The following is a 17,738-nucleotide window of genomic DNA, read 5'->3' as shown; positions in this document are numbered from 1 at the left end:
GCAGCAGTCAGTGCACGGGTGAGACTTGCTGCCACCAACTATTGTCTGCATTACAACTCTGAGACATTGCATTACTTCTGCCTGTGCTGCAATGGAAACTGCCACATCGCCCATGACACACGTATGAAGTCTGGTTCTGCACAGTCTCTCCATCGTCTGCAGACCAGCAATGATGGGCTCCATGGTGTGCGCAGAGCTCTCTGCAGTACTGTTGGAGTACATGGCCATCACCCCTCTTGCGAATACCTCCCCATCAAGATCCTCATTTGAGTTGTGCATCAGAACTTGCGCACAAACACTCCCTCCAGGGAGCTAACCTTGCTGCAGCCCGCTAGGCCCCAATGCAGACCCCTTTGCTAAGCTAACCTCTAAGGACCGCATAGTGCCAGTGGTGCCTGGTGGTACCTGCGGGTGAGAGATGCAATGATGCAGTGCTTGGTTCCTCCTCCTCCTCTTCTCTCTCCTCAGTGTCAAGGGGGGCTCATGTACAGGCTGTACATCTGCTTGCTTATTATCTGAAAACATAAATGGCACGTGATTTGCGTTAAGGTGAGGGCAGGAGCCAGGAATGAAGCAAGGAAGGCAGCTGGAAAGTGATAAAGCCTTCTGGTGTGACGGGATAAAGATACTGCTGTTGCCCCCAATGGGGTCAATGTCTCCACCAGCCATGGCACCCACCACCTGCGGGCCAATGAGCCACAGCACTCACTCCTCCAGGTCAGACAGCTCCTACAGTTGAGGTTTATCCCTGCCAGTCCTCTGCTGCTCCCTCATATTATGTGCCATCTTAGAAACATAGAAACATAGAAAATAGGTGCAGGAGTAGCCCATTCGGCCCTTCGAGCCGGCACCACCATTCAATAAGATCATGGCTGATCATTCACCTCAGTACCTCTTTCCTGCTTTCTCTCCATACCTCTTGATCCCTTTAGCCATAAAGGCCACATCTAACTCCCTCTTGAATATATCCAATGAACTGGCATCTACAACTCTCTGCGGTAGGGAATTCCACAGGTTAACAACTCTCTGAGTGAAAAAGTTTCTCCTCATCGCAGTCCTAAATGGCTTACCCCTTATCCTAAGACTGTGTCCCCTGCTTCTGGACTTCCCAAACATCGGGAACATTCTTCCTGCATCTAACCTGTCCAGTCCCGTCAGAATTTTATATGTTTCTATGAGATCCCCTCTCATCCTTCTAAACTCCAGTGAATAAAGGCCCAGTCGATCCAGTCTCTCCTCATATGTCAGTCCAGCCATTCCGGGAATCAGTCTGGTGAACCTTCCCTCAATAGCAAGAACGTCCTTCCTCAGATTAGGAGACCAAAACTGAACACAATATTCCAGGTGAGGCCTCACCAAGGCCCTGCACAACCGCAGTAAGACCTCCCTGCTCCTATACTCAAAACCCCTAGCTATGAAGGCCAATATACCATTTGCCTTCTTCACCGCCTGCTGTACCTGCATGCCAACTTTCAATGACTGATGTACCATGACACCCAGGTCTCGTTGCACCTCCTCTTTTCCTAATCTACCGCCATTCAGATAATATTCTGCCTTCATGTTTTTGCCCCCCAAAGTGGATAACCTCACATTTATCCACATTATACTGCATCTGCCATGCATTTGCCCACTCACCTAACCTGTCCAAGTCACCCTGCAGTCTCTTAGCGTCCCCCTCACAGCTCACACCACCACCCAGTTTAGTGTCATCTGCAAACTTGGAGATATTACACTCGATTCCTTCATCCAAATCATTGATGTATATTGTAAAGAGCTGGGGTCCCAGCACTGAGCCCTGCGGCACTCCACTAGTCACTGCCTGCCATTCTGAAAAGGACCCATTTATCCCGACTCTCTGCTTTCTGTCTACCAACCAGTTCTCTATCCACGTCAGTACATTACCCCCTGGACTCTTACTCATGCAAGTTCCTTTCTTTTGCAGGTCGGGAACATAAAAACCATGTGCTTTAATTTTGCACACCAATCTCTTGTGTGGGACCTTGTCAAAAGCCTTTTGAAAGTCCAAATACACCACATCCACTGGTTCTCCCTTGTCCACTCTGCTAGTTACATCCTCAAAAAATTCCAGAAGATTTGGCAAGCATGATTTCCCTTTCATAAATCCATGTTGACTTGGACCGATCCTGTCACTGCTTTCCAAATGCGCTGTTATTTCATCTTTAATAATTGAATCCAACATTTTCCCCACTACTGATGTCAGGCTAACCCATCTATGATTACCCATTTTCTCTCTCCCTCCCTTTTTAAAAAGTGGTGTTACATTAGCTACCCTCCAGTTCATAAGAACTGATCCAGAGTCGATAGACTGTTGGAAAATGATCACTAATGCATCCACTATTTCTGGGGCCACTTTCCTAAGTACTCTGGGATGCAGACTATCAGGCTCCGGGGATTTATCGGCCTTCAATCCCATCAATTTCCCTAACACAATTTCCCGCCTAATAAGGATATCCTTCAGTTCCTCCTTCTCACTAGACCCTCGGTCCCCAGTACTTCCAGAAGGTTATTTGTGTCTTCCTTTGTTCAATTGGTCTGCCATTTCTTTGTTCCCCATTATAAATTCACCTGTATCTGACTGCAAGGGACCTACGTTTGGCTTCACTAATCTTTTACTCTTCACATATCTGTAGAAGCTTTTGCAGTCAGTTTTTATGTTCCCGGCCTGCAAAAGAAAGGAACTTGTGTGAGTAAGAATCCAGGGGCCCGAAATTCAGTACTGCTGGAAAGCTAGTGCTCCCCCCACCTTTTTGTGGCCATTAACGCCGAAACGCCGAAATTGTATTGTGCTGGGCCACCCCACATTCAGCTCCAAAATTGAACAAATGGGTTCCAGCGCTAATGAACTCTTCCAAAGTGGATTTTTCAGCGGTATGGCTGTCTTAATTTGAGCATTATCACCACTGAGAAATTCAGCATGCAGGTAAGAGTTTCTAACGAGCCAGTTGAAAAAAGGCCAGGGTTTGCAGCCAGGCCCTGAGAGGGGAAAGAGATTGGAAGGAATCTGGAAGGACGGCTGGTGTAAGGTGCAAGTAGAGCCAATAGGTTCACTGATATGGAGGTGGAGACTGTTATGTATTAATGCTTGGGGGTCACCAGACACCAGAGAGCGCCGCAGTTGGAGGTCATCGGGCTGTACGCATGTGGCATGTGTGCTTGCTCACCTGTATATAAGCTGGGTATCTTTGTGAAGCTGGCACTCTTGGGCTGGAATAAAGATGGATCAGGTTGCACCTGAGTGAGTTTACAGTAACCAGACTCTTGAGTCATTACAATTGACGACGAGGTAATTTAAGAACCTTCGCATGCACAATGGGCACTGTTGGAATCCTGGAGAGATTCATGGAGGGCGAGGATTGGGCGGATTTTGTCGACCACCTGGATCAGTATTTTGTGGCCAACGGCATGGAGGCAGAGGCCTACGCAGTTAAGCGCAGGGCAGTCCTCCTCACCGTTTGTGGTCCGAAAATTTATGGCCTCATGAAGAATCTTCTCTTGCCTGTATGTCCAGCGGAAAAAGAGTACGAGGAATTGTGTACGTTGGTGGGTAACCATCTGAAGCCAAAAGAGGGGATCATTATATCACGCTGCTGTTTCTACACGCATGTTCGTGCTGAGGACCAGGACGTGTCGGGATTTGTCGCTGACCTGCGATGTCTTGTTGAGCCGTGTAAGTTTGGGAACATGCTGGAAGACATGCTGCGTGATGTCTTCGTGATAGGCATCAACCATGATGCGATCCTCATGAAGCGGTTGGCTGCAGAGATGCTGGATTTGAAAAAGGCCATCGCGACTGCCCAGACATGCATGATGACGGATGATAATTTGAGGCAGATATCATCGACGAGTCAGAGTCCCACAGCAAGCATGTAAACAAGATGGCGTCGTCTTCGGGCAGAGCTGCTTACGCGAAACCTGCCGCTGCTCAGAGCCCGGCAACTGGTTCGAACCAGATTTCACCTGTTGGCTTTGTGGGGGCAATCATCGGCCTCATCAGTGTTGGTTTAGACAATACTCATGCAATGGATGTTCGAAAGTGGGGCACCTTCACAGGATGTGTCCACAAAGGAGCAAGCATAGTGCGGCTCACCACATGGTTGATGAGGACCAGTTCAGTGATGGCCCGGATACGCAACCCAAGGACGAAGTGAATGGACTGTATTCATTCCTGAGCAAGAGCCAGCCAATAGTCATTAATGTGAAGCTGAATGGCGTACCTGTATCAATGGAGCTGGACACGGGTGCGAGCCAGTCGATAATGAGCCAAAGGCCATTCGACAAGCTGTGGGACACTAAGGCTGCGAAACCGAAGCTGAGTCCAGTCAATGCGAGGTTGCGTAGTTACACTAAGTAACTCATACCAGTGCTCAGCACTGCAGCAATCGAGGTGTCATATTATGGTATGGTTCACAAGCTGCCATTATGGATCGTCCCAAGTAATGGTTCAATGCTGTTCGGCAGGAATTGTCTCGAGAAAATCAAGCTGAACTAGAATGATGTCAAAATGTTACCCTCGGTGGATGATATTTCGTGTGCTCAAGTATTTAAAAAGTTTCCTTATTTGTTTGAACCAAGCATTGGCAATTTTACGGGAGCCAAGGTGCCGATTCACCTGGACTCCACTGCAAGACCTGTCTATCACAAAGCTCGGTCTGTTCCGTACATGATGAGGGAGAAGGTTGAAATTGAACTTGACAGACTCCAGCGTGAAGGGATCATATCATCGGTCGAGTTTAACAAGTGGGCTGGTCCCATTGTCCATTGTTCCTGTGTTGAAGAGTGATGGCACTGTCAGGATTTGTGGAGACCACAAGGTTACGATTAACCGGTTTTTGAAACAGGATCAGTATCCGTTACCGAGGGCTGATGATCTGTTCGCCATGCTAGCTGGTGGAAAGGCGTTCACGAAACTGGATCTGACGTCGGCCTATATGACACCGAAGCTTGTCGACACTTCAAAGAAACTCACCTGCATCAACATCCATAAAGGACTGTTTGACTACAACAGGTGTCCTTTTGGGATTCGTTCGGCTGCATCCATATTTCAGAGGAATATGGAGAGTTTACTGAAGTCCGTTCCTAGAATTGTCGTGTTTCAAGGTGACATTCTGGTCACAGGTCACGACACTGCTGAACGTCTGAACAATCTTGAAGTCCTACAGCGTCTGGACAAAGTGGGACTCAGGCTGAAATGCTCGAAGTGTGTATTCATGGCACCTGAAGTTGAATTCCTCGGGAGGACGATTGCTGCTGATAGCATCAGGCTTTTGATTCGCAAACCGAGGCCATCAAAAATGCACCCAGGCCTCAGAATGTGACGGAGCTGCGTTGGGCTACACAACTACTTTGGTCATTTCTTACCCAGATTGAGCACTTTACTAGAGATACTGCATGTGTTACTAAGAAAAGGCGACAACTGGGGTGTGTCTCAAGATAGAGCCTTTGAGAAAGCCAAGTAGCTGCTATGTTCAAACAAGTTGCTTGTTCATTATGATCCGTGTAAGCATCTTGTATTGGCCTGTGATGCTTCATCATATGGGATTGGTTGCGTACTCCAACAAGCAAATGAATCGGGCAAGTTACAACCTGTTGCGTATGCTTTGAGAAGTCTGTCTAAAGTGGAAACAGCTTACAGTATGGTAGAGAAAGAAGCTTTGGCCTGTGTGTATGGGGTAAAAAAAAATGCACCAGTACCTGTTTGGTCTTCGTTTTGAACTAGAAACGGATCACAAGCTGTCATGTATTCAACCAGCATTGTAACCCATGTATAATCTGACCTAAGTTGTACACTGTGAGAACAATGACCACTAGGTGGGAGACACTCCTAACCTGGGCCTTCAGGTACAAAAGGAGAAGCTCCACCCACCTTCATCACTTGGAGTGCTAAGGAATAAAAGACAGGTCACAGACTGACCTCTCAAGCATGGGCCTCATGTGCATTTATAATGTATAGTAAGGGCCTATTAATGGCGACGAGAAACTGGGATTTAAACCATGCGAGCATGGCCACTAGCAGAACAGACGAGAGGTACTGTGTTAAGGAATGGTTGGGACAGAGATTCAACATTGTTAAAGCAGCAGACAGTTCTCCAGGCAGACAGGGGCAATCGGGCATGCCCCAACATGGAGTCGAACCCAGAGGGGGAGTTCAACAGAGACAATGGCAAGCTGAACGGCAATTCACGCCATTGCAAGGGACAATGCGGCCAATAATGGGGCCATCAACATCTGTTAATGGCGCACTCAAGGACAATAACAGGGGCAGTCAGGGACGATCGACTGGCAAGGGACCTTTTGTTTCCAACAACAGCTCATGTTGGAGGCGTGGAGGCACACACTCAGCCGGAGTTTGCAGAGATGAGCAAAATACCTGCAGAAATTGCAGAAATGAACGCTGGGGGAAATCGCTGGAAGCTGAAGTTCAGCGAGTTCATGTGGAGCACGTATACAGTTCATACACCAGGACTCCACCGATAATGATGAAAGTGCTCCTCAATGGCATCCCAGTATCAATGGAGTTAGACACGGGGGCCAGCCAGTCTCTGATGGGTATCAAACAGTTCGAAAAGTTTTGGGCGTCCAAGGCCAGGAGGCCAAAACTATCGGCAATTGATGCACAGCTACGGACTTACACAAAACAGATCTGGGACTTTGTGTTCGCAGGTGCAACACATGTGCCCAGCTGGGCAATGCGCCCAGGGAAGCCCCCCTTAGCCCCTGGCCATGGCCCACCAAGCCTTGATCACGCATCCATGTGGACTACGCAGGTCCTTTCATGGGAAAAATGTTTTTGGTGTAGTAGACGCCTACTCCAAATGGATCGAGTGTGACATTTTAAATTCAAGCACATCCTCTGCCACGGTAGAAAGTCTACGGGCAATGTTCGCCACCCATGGTCTACCGGACGTCTTGGTCAGCGACAATGGCCTGTGCTTCACAAGCACTGAATTCCAGGACTTCATGGCAGGCAATGGAATTAACCATGTTAGAATGGCACCGTTCAAGCCGGCCTCAAACGGCCAGACAGAACGAGCAGTGCAGATAATCAAACAGGGGATGCTCAGAATCCAAGGGGGTTCCCTACAAAGACGCTTATCACGCCTCCTGTTGGCCTATAGATCCCGACCACACTCGCTCACAGGGGTTCCACCCGCAGAACTGCTAATGAAAAGGACGCTCAAAACCCGGCTATCCCTTATACACCCCACCATGAAAGAAATTGTCGAGAGCAGGCGCCAGCCAAAATATGACTACCATGACAAAAATGCGAGGGCGCGATGTATTGATGTAAATGATCCTGTTTTTGTCCTCAACTACGCTGCAGGGCCCAAATGGCTCGCAGGCACTGTGATTGCCAAAGAGGGAAATAGGATTCTGGTAGTTAAACTTACCAATGGACAAATCTGCCATAAACACGTGGATCAAACAAAAAGGAGGTTCAGCAACCCCACAGAAGAAGCAGAGGAAGAACACGATGTAGAGTTCACTCCACCACAGGTGACCGAACACCGGAACCAAAGGGAGGAGAGCCCAATCACTGTGGGCAGTCTGGATAGGCCTAAGGCACCGCAAACAGCAGACACTCAGGCCAGTGCCCAACAACCGGACCCCAACTCAGGCGCTCTACAAGAGAGCGTAAACCACCAGAGAGACTTAACCTGTGATCCCAATAAGACTTTGGGGGGGAGGTGATGTCATGTATTCAACCAGCATTGTAACCCATGTATAATCTGACCTAAGTTGTACACTGTGAGAACAATGACCACTAGGTGGGAGACACTCCTAACCTGGGCCTTCAGGTACAAAAGGGGAAGCTCCACCCACCTTCATCACTTGGAGTGCTAAGGAATAAAGGACAGGTCACAGACTGACCTTCTCTCAAGCATGGGCCTCGTGTGCATTTATACTGTATAGTAAGGACCTATCACAAGCCACTCATTTCATTGTTTGCGGAAAACAAAGATATTAACATTGTCTGCCTATGACTACGTCATCTGTCATAGACCTGGTACTGAGAATTGTGCCAATGCACTGAGTCGTCTGCCCTTACCCACAACTGAGATGGAGACGCCTTAACCTGCAGATCTACTGTGAGGAATGGATGCTTTTGAGAGTGAAGGAACCCCTGTCACTGCTCAACAAGTTAGGATCTGGACCTATTTTATCGGTTGTGAAATGGTGTGTACTCAGTGGTGATTGATCTGCCATACCTATGAAGATGCATGAGGAGACCAAACCTTACAACTGTCGCAAGGATGAGCTGTCCATTCAGTCAGACTGTTTACTGTGGGGTAATCATGTAATCATGCCTAAGAAAGGTAGAGAAACATTCGTACATGAACTTCATAGCACTCATCCTCGTATTGTCATGATGAAGTCCATTGCTAGGTCTCATGTATGGTGGCCTGGAATTGACTCTGATCTGGAATCATGTGTGCATCAGTGCAATACTTGCAGGCAGCTATGTAAAGTACCAGCGGAATCTCCGCTGAGTCTTTGGTCATAGCCATCCAAATCATGGTTGAGGATCCACATTGATTTTGCGGGCCCCTTCCGAGGAAAGATATTTTTTGTCGTAGTGGATGCATATTCTAAGTGGATAGAGTGTGTTATTATGTCATCCAGCATGTCTACAGCTATCATTGAGAGCCTTCGTATCATGTTTGCTACTCATGGTTTGCCTGACATTGTTGTGAGCGACAATGGATCTTGCTTCACAAGTCTTAAATTCCAGGAGTTCATGAAACTCAATGGCATCAGACATGTGAGATCAGCTCCATTCAAGCCTACTTCTAATGGTCAAGCAAAACGTGCCATTCAAACAATCAAGCAAAGTATGAAACGTGTAACTCGGGGTTCACTGCAGAGACGGTTGTCATGTATATTGCTCAGTTACAGGTCAACACCTCATACGCTTACTGGGGTTCCTCCTGCTGAACTACTGATGAAGAGAAATCTCAAGACCAGGCTTTCTCTTGTTCATCCTGATTTGAATGATCGTGTTGAAAACAGATGTCAAAGTCAGCAATGGTGTCATGATCGTGTTGCCGTGTCACGTGACATCTCAGTCAACGATCCGGTTTATGTACTGAACTATGGTCAAAGTGCAAAGTGGATCGCCGGCACTGTTACAGCCAAGGAGGGTAGCAGAGTGTTTATTGTCATGCTCAAGAATGAGCAAACATGCAGGAAACACCTTGACCAGGTTAAACTGTGGCACATGGATGAACTGGAACTGAGCGAGGAAGATGCAGTCAGTGACCAACCAACCATTGTTCACTCATCAGAGGACTCTGCTGACATTACTGACTCTGAACCTTCAGTCTCTGATGTGGTCATGACTACTCAGCCCACAGTCTCAACGGACTCAGAACGCACACCCAGAGCCAAAGTTGAATTGAGACGATCAACTCGTGAGAGGAAAGCCCCAGACCGTCTTAATTTGTAAAAAGACTGTTGTTAAGATTTTAAAAGGGGGATGTTGTTATGTATTAATGTTTGGGGGTCACCAGACCCCAGAGGGCACCGCGGTCAGAGGTCATTGGGCTGTATGCATGTGACATGTGTGCTTGGTCATCTGTATATAAGCTGTGTGTCTTTGTCAAGCTGGCACTCTTGGCTGGAATAAAGATGGATCAGGTTGCACCTGAGTGAGTTTACAGTAACCAGACTCTTGAGTCATTACAGAGACACTGATGGACGGAGTGGAGTTCAGAAGAAGAATACTGTTTCATGTCGAGGGGATAACTGGCAGACCGGCAGTACATAATGCCTGGAGGGAGATTACAGGGGAGGTGTCAGGCACCTCCATATATGTGAGGACGCACCCTCCCAGGAGGGTGCTGGCCAGTCTGCACCCAGCCCTTCCAGGGTGGCAATGGGTCGACGCCTCCTATCTCTGGAGCGATGGGGATCCTCCTCCTCCTCCTGCGTCGCCTTCTCCTCCTCTTGCACTGCCTCCTCCTCCTCAGGTGGTACTGCTGGCTTGACATCCAGCGGCTGTCCCCTCATGGTGGCCAGGTTGTGCAGCATGCAGCAGAGCACGACGATTATGGAGACCCGTTGAGGAGAGTACTGCAAGGTGCCACCAGAGCGGTCCAGGCACCGAACCTTTGCTCAAGGATGCCTATGCACTGCTCGATGATACACCTGGTGGCACAATGAGCGGCATTGTATGCATGCTCTGATGCTGTCCTGGGATTCTGCAGTGGAGTGAGCAGCCAAGTGGACATGGGATATCCCTTGTCCCCAAGCAGCCAACCACAATCCTGATTCGGGCCAATGAAGACGGCGGGCACACTGGTCTGGCACAGAATGAACAAATCATGGCTGCTTCCTCCCTTGTCCGCTGCCTGTCTGCACGGTGCTGACGGCGATGCCTTCTCCTGCGTGCTGCCCTGCTTCTGAGCAGATATACCAGGAGTCATCCTCCCAACACTCCTCCCATCCTCAGGGTGAACCCTGCTAAGCAGGTCTCTGCAGCGCACAGGACTCCACTAAAGAGTCAGACCTGAAAGTTGTACAAAAGTACAAGGCTATGTGCAAACCTCTGAGCAGCACTCAGCAGATTGAATGGAGCCAAAATAATTAATAAAACTATTAAAAGATAAATATAGTGGATGCTGTAATCTTGAACAAAAATACTAAAATTAATCAAACTATTTCCCTACCAAAGGGCCCCGATCGCTGCTACACTCCAACAGTGTCCCATTCGAGCACCGACTCGAATACCTCGCAGGGGCACCATTGGGAACAGGCTTACCTTTTTGCAGTTGAAAATTCCGGTCCTGATGGCTTTTCAGCGGCCTGTACGCTGCAGAGCTCTCCGCTGGAAAGTCTCCTTTACAGCGGCTTCACCGTGCCATTTCTGGCGGAAGTGAACACCGCTCAAATCCCCCCACCCCCGAGCTGAATATGGCTCAGGGAGGGAAAATCATCCGACCACGGCGGCCAATCGATATCGGTCACCCACCCAAACTCCGCGGTAGCCGTCCCTTCGGGGATGGTAAATTTCAGCCCCCAGCTATGTATGTGGGAGATATGCCTGCCATCATTGAATAGCTGTGAATTTAGGCAAGGCATAAGATGAGGATGTGAGGTGAGTAGCTGCATATGTTTAGTGGGTGAGTGGTGGAGGAGTGGTGATTTTCTCAGTGTGCACAGACAGAGGTTCAGAGGCTGGTATATAGGAGGTGTGGAAGCATGTACTCACCTTCACCACCGACTGAGATCGTTGAACTTCTTCTGGCACTGTCAGGGTTCGATCAACTACAGTGCCGACCGGTACCTACTCGGCCACTTCTCTCCACATCGCCCTGAAGACCTGTAGCAATGGCCTCCTTACAGATGCGGGGAACAGTGCATCCCTCCTTCTCCTCACTGCCCCCAACAATGCCTCCAATGCCACATCATTGAATTGCCTTGCCCAGGATTTCCAGCAGCCAACCCAGAAAGTTGTTTCAGTAGCTCACAGCTCTCCCTTAAATGCAGCACTGCTGAAAATGAGCAGGTGCAGCTTGATATAACCTCCCCTCTAAAAGCTGGAATCAGCCAGTGTGAAGGATTGAAGGATGATTGCTGAATACAAGTCACCTGAAATTGGGTAGCGCTCTGCCATTAGCACCCCTGCAGTGCCCACAGAGGTCATTAGCGCCTCATTTATCACCCCCTTCCTTCCTCTGGCGCTAAAGCCCAATTTAGCAGAAGTTAGCAATCGTTTGCACCTGGCGCTAACTTTTCAAAATTTTATAAGTTAACACCCCAAACAGGACAATACCGAATTTCACTGCTAATGTCTCTGTTAAACTATCATGTTAGGCTTTTATATAATAACATTGCCAACAGTCATTTCTACCTCAACTTTTAGTGATACAAGGCTGAATTTTAGACACAGATTTGCTCAGATCTTTCAGATGAGTTCAGTTGTCATTTCACTATGACCTCCTTTGATACAGAGGTAATGCAACACATTATTTTAATTTACATTGTTAAATTCAATAGTTCTTAGTGTACTTTAAGTACTTTATATTACTTGTAAAGCCATCACTACATTAATTTCTCTTGAGAAGTCCTTAATCCTCAGGGGAGGGATTAGCGATGATAAAAGATTTTTGGCTGCATCTTATAATTTAAGCCGTGGAAAGACAAATATTTAATTAGACACATTTAAAGAATTTTCATGGAAAATAAACTTTCATCATCTAAACAGTTTGAAACTCTTTGTTAAACTCATTAGAATAATTGAGTCACATAATTTATGAGAGCCCTCCACATAATTTCTGATACACTTCATTTCTAATAAACTTACAATAATGAAATAATATTCAGACTTTAAATTGTGCTCATGTCTTCTACGCATTAGATGGAATGTTTACTGAGAGTATCTCACCTAAAGGAGCAGCTGACTTTCAATTGAAAGCCCTAATTAATATAAGTAAATCTCCCCTTGGTATCAGCATACAGGAAGTAGCAGAGTCTCACTTTTTTGGGAGAGAGTGCCATGTTTAACTTGTTTTTTTACCTGTATCTGTACATGTAGGTCAGTGAAGGGACAACAACATCAGTTTTTAATCAGCATAAAGAGATTGTTAATTGCCTATGTGCTTCCAACAAATGAATGTTATCATTTAATTAATACTTGAATAACCTAATTGCACGCAAATAATTTTATAATATTTAAGCCCTAGACAATTTTTAACTTTTTTTTTCTTGTTTACCCTTTCGCTCCTTAAAAGTGATGGCTTGCGCTGAGATTAGGACCTTGAAATTGGATATAGTCCGAAAACGGGCAGTGTAATGGGCCAGAAAATTCATGCTGCCTGCTCATTTACATGATTGGAGTGTTGATCTCCACACTAAACGCGCTGTTGATTGACTTAGCGCTCAACAGTTGGGCCAATATCGGGTGCAGTCTAATGGCCAGTAATGTTTGGCCTCGTCTCTCTCCACTACTTAAAGGGGAGGTGCTTTGATGCAGCAGCACTTCATTGTGATTGGAGGTTGAAGAGATGGCTCAGCAACAACAGCAGCAACACAGAGAACGAGCCAGAAGATTCTCGGATATGACTCGAGGCATTGGTCATGTCAGTGGAGAAAAGGTGGGGTTTCCTGTTCCCGCAATGTGGCAGGAAGCTATCAAAGCCCACTTGTAGAATGCTCTGGCAAGAGATAGCTAGGTATGTCACGGCCAAGAGTTTCGTGCTGAGGACCTGGATCCAGTGCCAAAAGAATTTTAATGGCCTCACACAGCAGGTCAAGGTATGTGAAGGCTTCAGCAAATGCCATATCCTACCATCTGCACCACAAGCCTCACACACTACTCAATGCACCACACCCATCACTCACCTACCAACAATCTCTAGCTATCACCACTCATGCCTCACAATCCTGGCTTCACTTCACCCTCACAAGCTTCATCATCATAGGCAGTCCTTCTAAAAGTGAGTTCTTAGGTGACTGAACAGTCCAATACAGGAATTACAGTCTCTGTCACAGATGGGACAGGCAGTCGTTGAAGGAAAGGGTGGGTGGGACTGGTTTGCCGCACACTCACTCTGCTGCCTGCATGCTCTCTGCAATGAGACTCGAGATACTCAGCGCCCTCCCAGATGCACTTCCTCCACTTAGGGCGGTCTTTCGCCAGGGACTCCCAGGTGCCGGTGGGGCTGTTGCATTTTATCAAGGAGGCTTTGAGAGTGTCCTTGAAACGTTTCCTCTGCCCACCTTGGGCTCGCTTGCCATGTAGGAGTTCTGAGTAGAGCACATGCTTTGGGAGTCTTGTCTCAGGCATGCAAGCTTACCACTGCTGCAACACACACACACACACACACACACACACACACATCTCACACCTTGCACACACTGACAGCTATTCAACTATGGCAGGCACATCACCCAACACATTGCACCACACTTACTCACACACTTTCCTTTCTCCTTGAAGGCCAAGGAGGCTCACAACCGCGAGGAGCAGCGGCAAACGGGAGGCGGCCAAGTCCTTTAGAGACCTTGAGCCAACTGGAGGAGACGGTGCTCAACATCATTGGAGGGGAAGTCACCGAGGCCATAGCAACTGGCAAAGTTGAAGCCTTTGGGGACAACAATGGTATGCTCATTCCTAATCCTTCTTCTCGCATCCCACATTCCCCTCATCCCACAATCTCTTCTCACTTATAAGCTGCTAATGGTGTACGCATGGATATCTTGCTTTCCCCCCCTTCCCGCACCACAATCTGACTCTTGTGCCTTTCTGCTTTCAGATAACCAAGAACTGTCCACATTCATGGAGGAGAGTGGCAATGAAGAAAAAGATATACCATCACTGCATCTGACACTTGCAGACACCAGCTCAGAAAATGGCCAGGATGTCGATCGCTGGAGGGATGAAATCTTCCCAGCTCCAATGGATCTTCTCTATCCACCTTCTTCCAAGTAGCGTTGGTCCATCACCTGCAACAATCCAGAGGGGTAACTTGTGCACCGTGCCATCATGGAGTACCTTTACATCCGCACTACCAACGACTGGGATAAGTTCATTGGTGTAGGTGCGCAGCTTTGCCTGAACCAGGACCAACTTGGGTCATTCAGCCTGATTGACCCATAGCCTCACAAAAGCTTCTTGGTTCATTACTGACTGGCTCACCCCTGTGTCCACTTCCATGAAGATTGGAACGCCATTTATCTCAACTTCCATCCTCAACGGAGAACATTCGGTGGTGCAGGTAAACATGCTACATACCTCGTCGTGGGGCTGAGTTGCCTCTCTGACTATCATTTCATAATCCGCGCTGAATTCATGGCCATCTGCAGACTCTTCATCAACACAGTGAGTCATATTTTTTTTACACATTCACTGAAGGTGGCCCCTTGTGCTGCAGCCTTTACATACATAGTCTTTAAAACGGCACTGGTGAGCCCTGTGATTCCCTCTTCAACGCCAACATGGTGCTACTCGATTAGCCCCCCTCGGCGGACTCTGAGTTAAGGGACTCGGGGGCCTGTTCTCTCTCCCCTGAGAAGATTCACGTTCTACAGTCCAGCCTCTAAAAGGCAACACTCTGTGCACAGTACTTGCCGAGTTTGAGTCCTGAGGATGAGTCATCCGCCTAGAACCACAGGTCGAGGTCATGAATGCCTGGCTCACGGAGTGGCCTTCTGCAGTGCGACTGTGGTATCCGCAGCTAGTAGCTTATGAAGAAGGCCCTCATGGCCAATTCTGATGACAAAGATATCCTGCAGTGCTTCGGTGAGATAGTCACCGAAATCACACGGTGCCACCAGCCTCCTGAGGTCTGCAGCATATTTCCCAATCTCCTGGCCTTCGGGCCGTCTGTGTGTATAAAACCGGTGTCTGGCTGTGAGGATGCTATCTTTGGGCTTGAGTTGTTCTTGGATCAGCTTTACAAGCTCCTCGTACGTCTTGGTCGTTGTTTTTGCTGGTGCCAGCAAGTCCCTGATGAGGCCATAGATGGTGGGCCTACAACTGGTTAGCAGGATAGCTCTGCGCTTATCAGCCAGTGTGGCCGGATTGTCGCCTGCGTTTGCTGTGAAGAAATGGTCGAGCCTCTCCACAAAGGCTTCCCAATCATCACCATTGGCGAACTGCTGCAACATACCAAGGTTAGCCATTTTCACGTGACGGTCCATAATCTTGTCGCCAATTGTTATGTCTTCAGATACTCTAATAATGACTCACAAGACAATGTGTTGTGCTTGAACTGCAGTGACCTTAGTCCATTTAATGTAACTACAGAGTGAGCATCATACATGGTGGCCCGCCTTTTATACTAGGCCTGGCACATCTGTACAAGTAACCCACAAGTCTCCCACTGCAGTGCCCTCTGGTGGCACACCTTGTAATAGTACAAGCAGTAACCATGTAGGATACATGACACCCGCTATCCTGGGAAAGCCACATGCGTGCTCATCCTGCTCCTCTCTATTCAGAAGTTGTCCCTTCTGCTGGTGGAGAGAGCCACTGTGACCTCCCAGATGCGGCAATGGATGGAAAACTCCCTCTCCCGAAGATACACGAGCACAAGGGGGACTGCAAGTGTTGTGAGCAGAAGCCTTTAAATAAGAATGAAGGCGTTCTTCACTTGCACCAACACTCCCCATCAGCTTAGGAACTTGAAACAAGTTTAGAAAACTGCTGGAGTTGCAGAAATTTACACAGAGCCACTTAAACTGAAAAAGCATGTCAGCTGCAAGTTGTTGCTGGTGATCCCTATAAGTAACACTGCTGAAGGCTCTTTCCTGCTTGAGAAAGCTTGGTCGGCTAGTCGTAATTAACACAGGCCGGTAAGTGGAGTGGCGAACATGAAAATGGCAGAGAGCAGTTGAAGAATGCGGTATAATATCCCTTTACTCTAATTGCCGCACTGACATCACGATCTGCATAATCTACATATCCCCAGTGAGCGCGGACATCAGCAGGGCTGCCTACCTGCTGAAAATGGCAGCTGCCGTGGGTCCTGGTGGTAGTGAGGCAGTCGCCATTTTTTTCACCAAAACATGCTCAACGGCCAGCGCTAACACCTCCAATTTCTAGCCCATGGATCTATGGATGCTGACCAGCCTCTGGTGGTTTGCCCAAGTGCCCATTCTTCATATGTGAGCCTAGATGGTGAGTGTCATTGAGCTACTTGGTTGAAGGGGCATTACAGCCAAATCCTGTCCTCACCTGACATTCAACCACATGTATTCTAGCAATGATCATTGGATAGTGCTCACGAGCAGGAACCCTGGCTAATAAATTTTTCCTCACCTTAGCCTAGAGAATTAAGGCCAATTATACTGCTTTCTACCTCCCCCTCCCCCTTCCCCCACTCACCCCTGACATACAATTTTTCACTCGTAAGTTTTTACTTCATTTTTTTAAACTTCGGCATTTTGTGTTTCAGAATATTCTATCATTTATTTTTGCATTATAGGCACAGGCACATCCTGGACAAATTATTTGACATCGATTACGTCCTGAAGGTAAATAATTCCTTTATTACTATCTGTACATTTTGGAAAATAATGCATCATAAGTCGATATACAGTAAATGCACTTTGTTTTTATTTGATGCTTGCTTTATTTATTTCAATATAGGCGAAAACTATCCGAGAATTTGATGAACGGTTTACATCAGTCATGTTTGGTTACAACACAAATGCTGATTACTACAGAGATGCTAGTCCTTACCACAAGCTAAAGTCCATTGAAGTTCCTGTCTTGTGCTTGAATGCTTTAGATGATGTCTTCTCACCAGGTTATGGTAAGTTTACATTTTAAACTTTGTGACTGATGAACCTTTAATTCTACAGTATTGGGCTGGTAGCTAGGAGAGCAATGTTCAAATTCCGCTCTCCACTTATTTTCACATTCAAGTTATCCTTGGTCAAGAATGTCCAATTTTTTTATCTTCTTGGGCTGCTGAGCTGCATACCATGGAGTCTTGGGGGCCAGAGCCACATGTAAGGGAAAATAGCTTTAGAAACATAGAAAATAGGTGCAGGAGTAGGCCATTCAGCCCTTCTAGCCTGCACCGCCATTCAATGAGTTCATGGCTGAACATGCAACTTCAGTACCCCCTTACTGCTTTCTCGCCATACCCCTTGATCCCCTGAGTAGTAAGGACTTCATCTAACTCCCTTTTGAATATATTTAGTGAATTGGCCTCAACTACTTTCTGTGGTAGAGAATTCCACAGGTTCACCACTCTCTGGATGAAGAA

The 17,738-nt window shown here is 47.4% G+C and overlaps 1 protein-coding gene across 1 annotated transcript in view; it reads left to right on the top strand.

Annotated features, from left to right (window-relative positions):
- abhd3 (abhydrolase domain containing 3, phospholipase) overlaps positions 1 to 17,738 on the top strand; it is a 163,290-nt gene that overhangs the window by 113,869 nt on the left and 31,683 nt on the right. The window contains exons 7-8 of the mRNA XM_070876030.1: positions 16,950 to 16,998; positions 17,114 to 17,279. Of these exons, the coding sequence (XP_070732131.1) occupies positions 16,950 to 16,998; positions 17,114 to 17,279 (215 nt within the window). The remainder of the gene's footprint in view (positions 1 to 16,949; positions 16,999 to 17,113; positions 17,280 to 17,738) is intronic.

Source organism: Pristiophorus japonicus, chromosome 1 (genome assembly GCF_044704955.1).
Source record: "Pristiophorus japonicus isolate sPriJap1 chromosome 1, sPriJap1.hap1, whole genome shotgun sequence".
NCBI classification, from domain to species: domain Eukaryota; kingdom Metazoa; phylum Chordata; class Chondrichthyes; family Pristiophoridae; genus Pristiophorus; species Pristiophorus japonicus.
The sequence above is the reverse complement of the archived record's forward strand: the minus strand, read 5'-3'. Positions and strand labels throughout refer to the sequence as shown.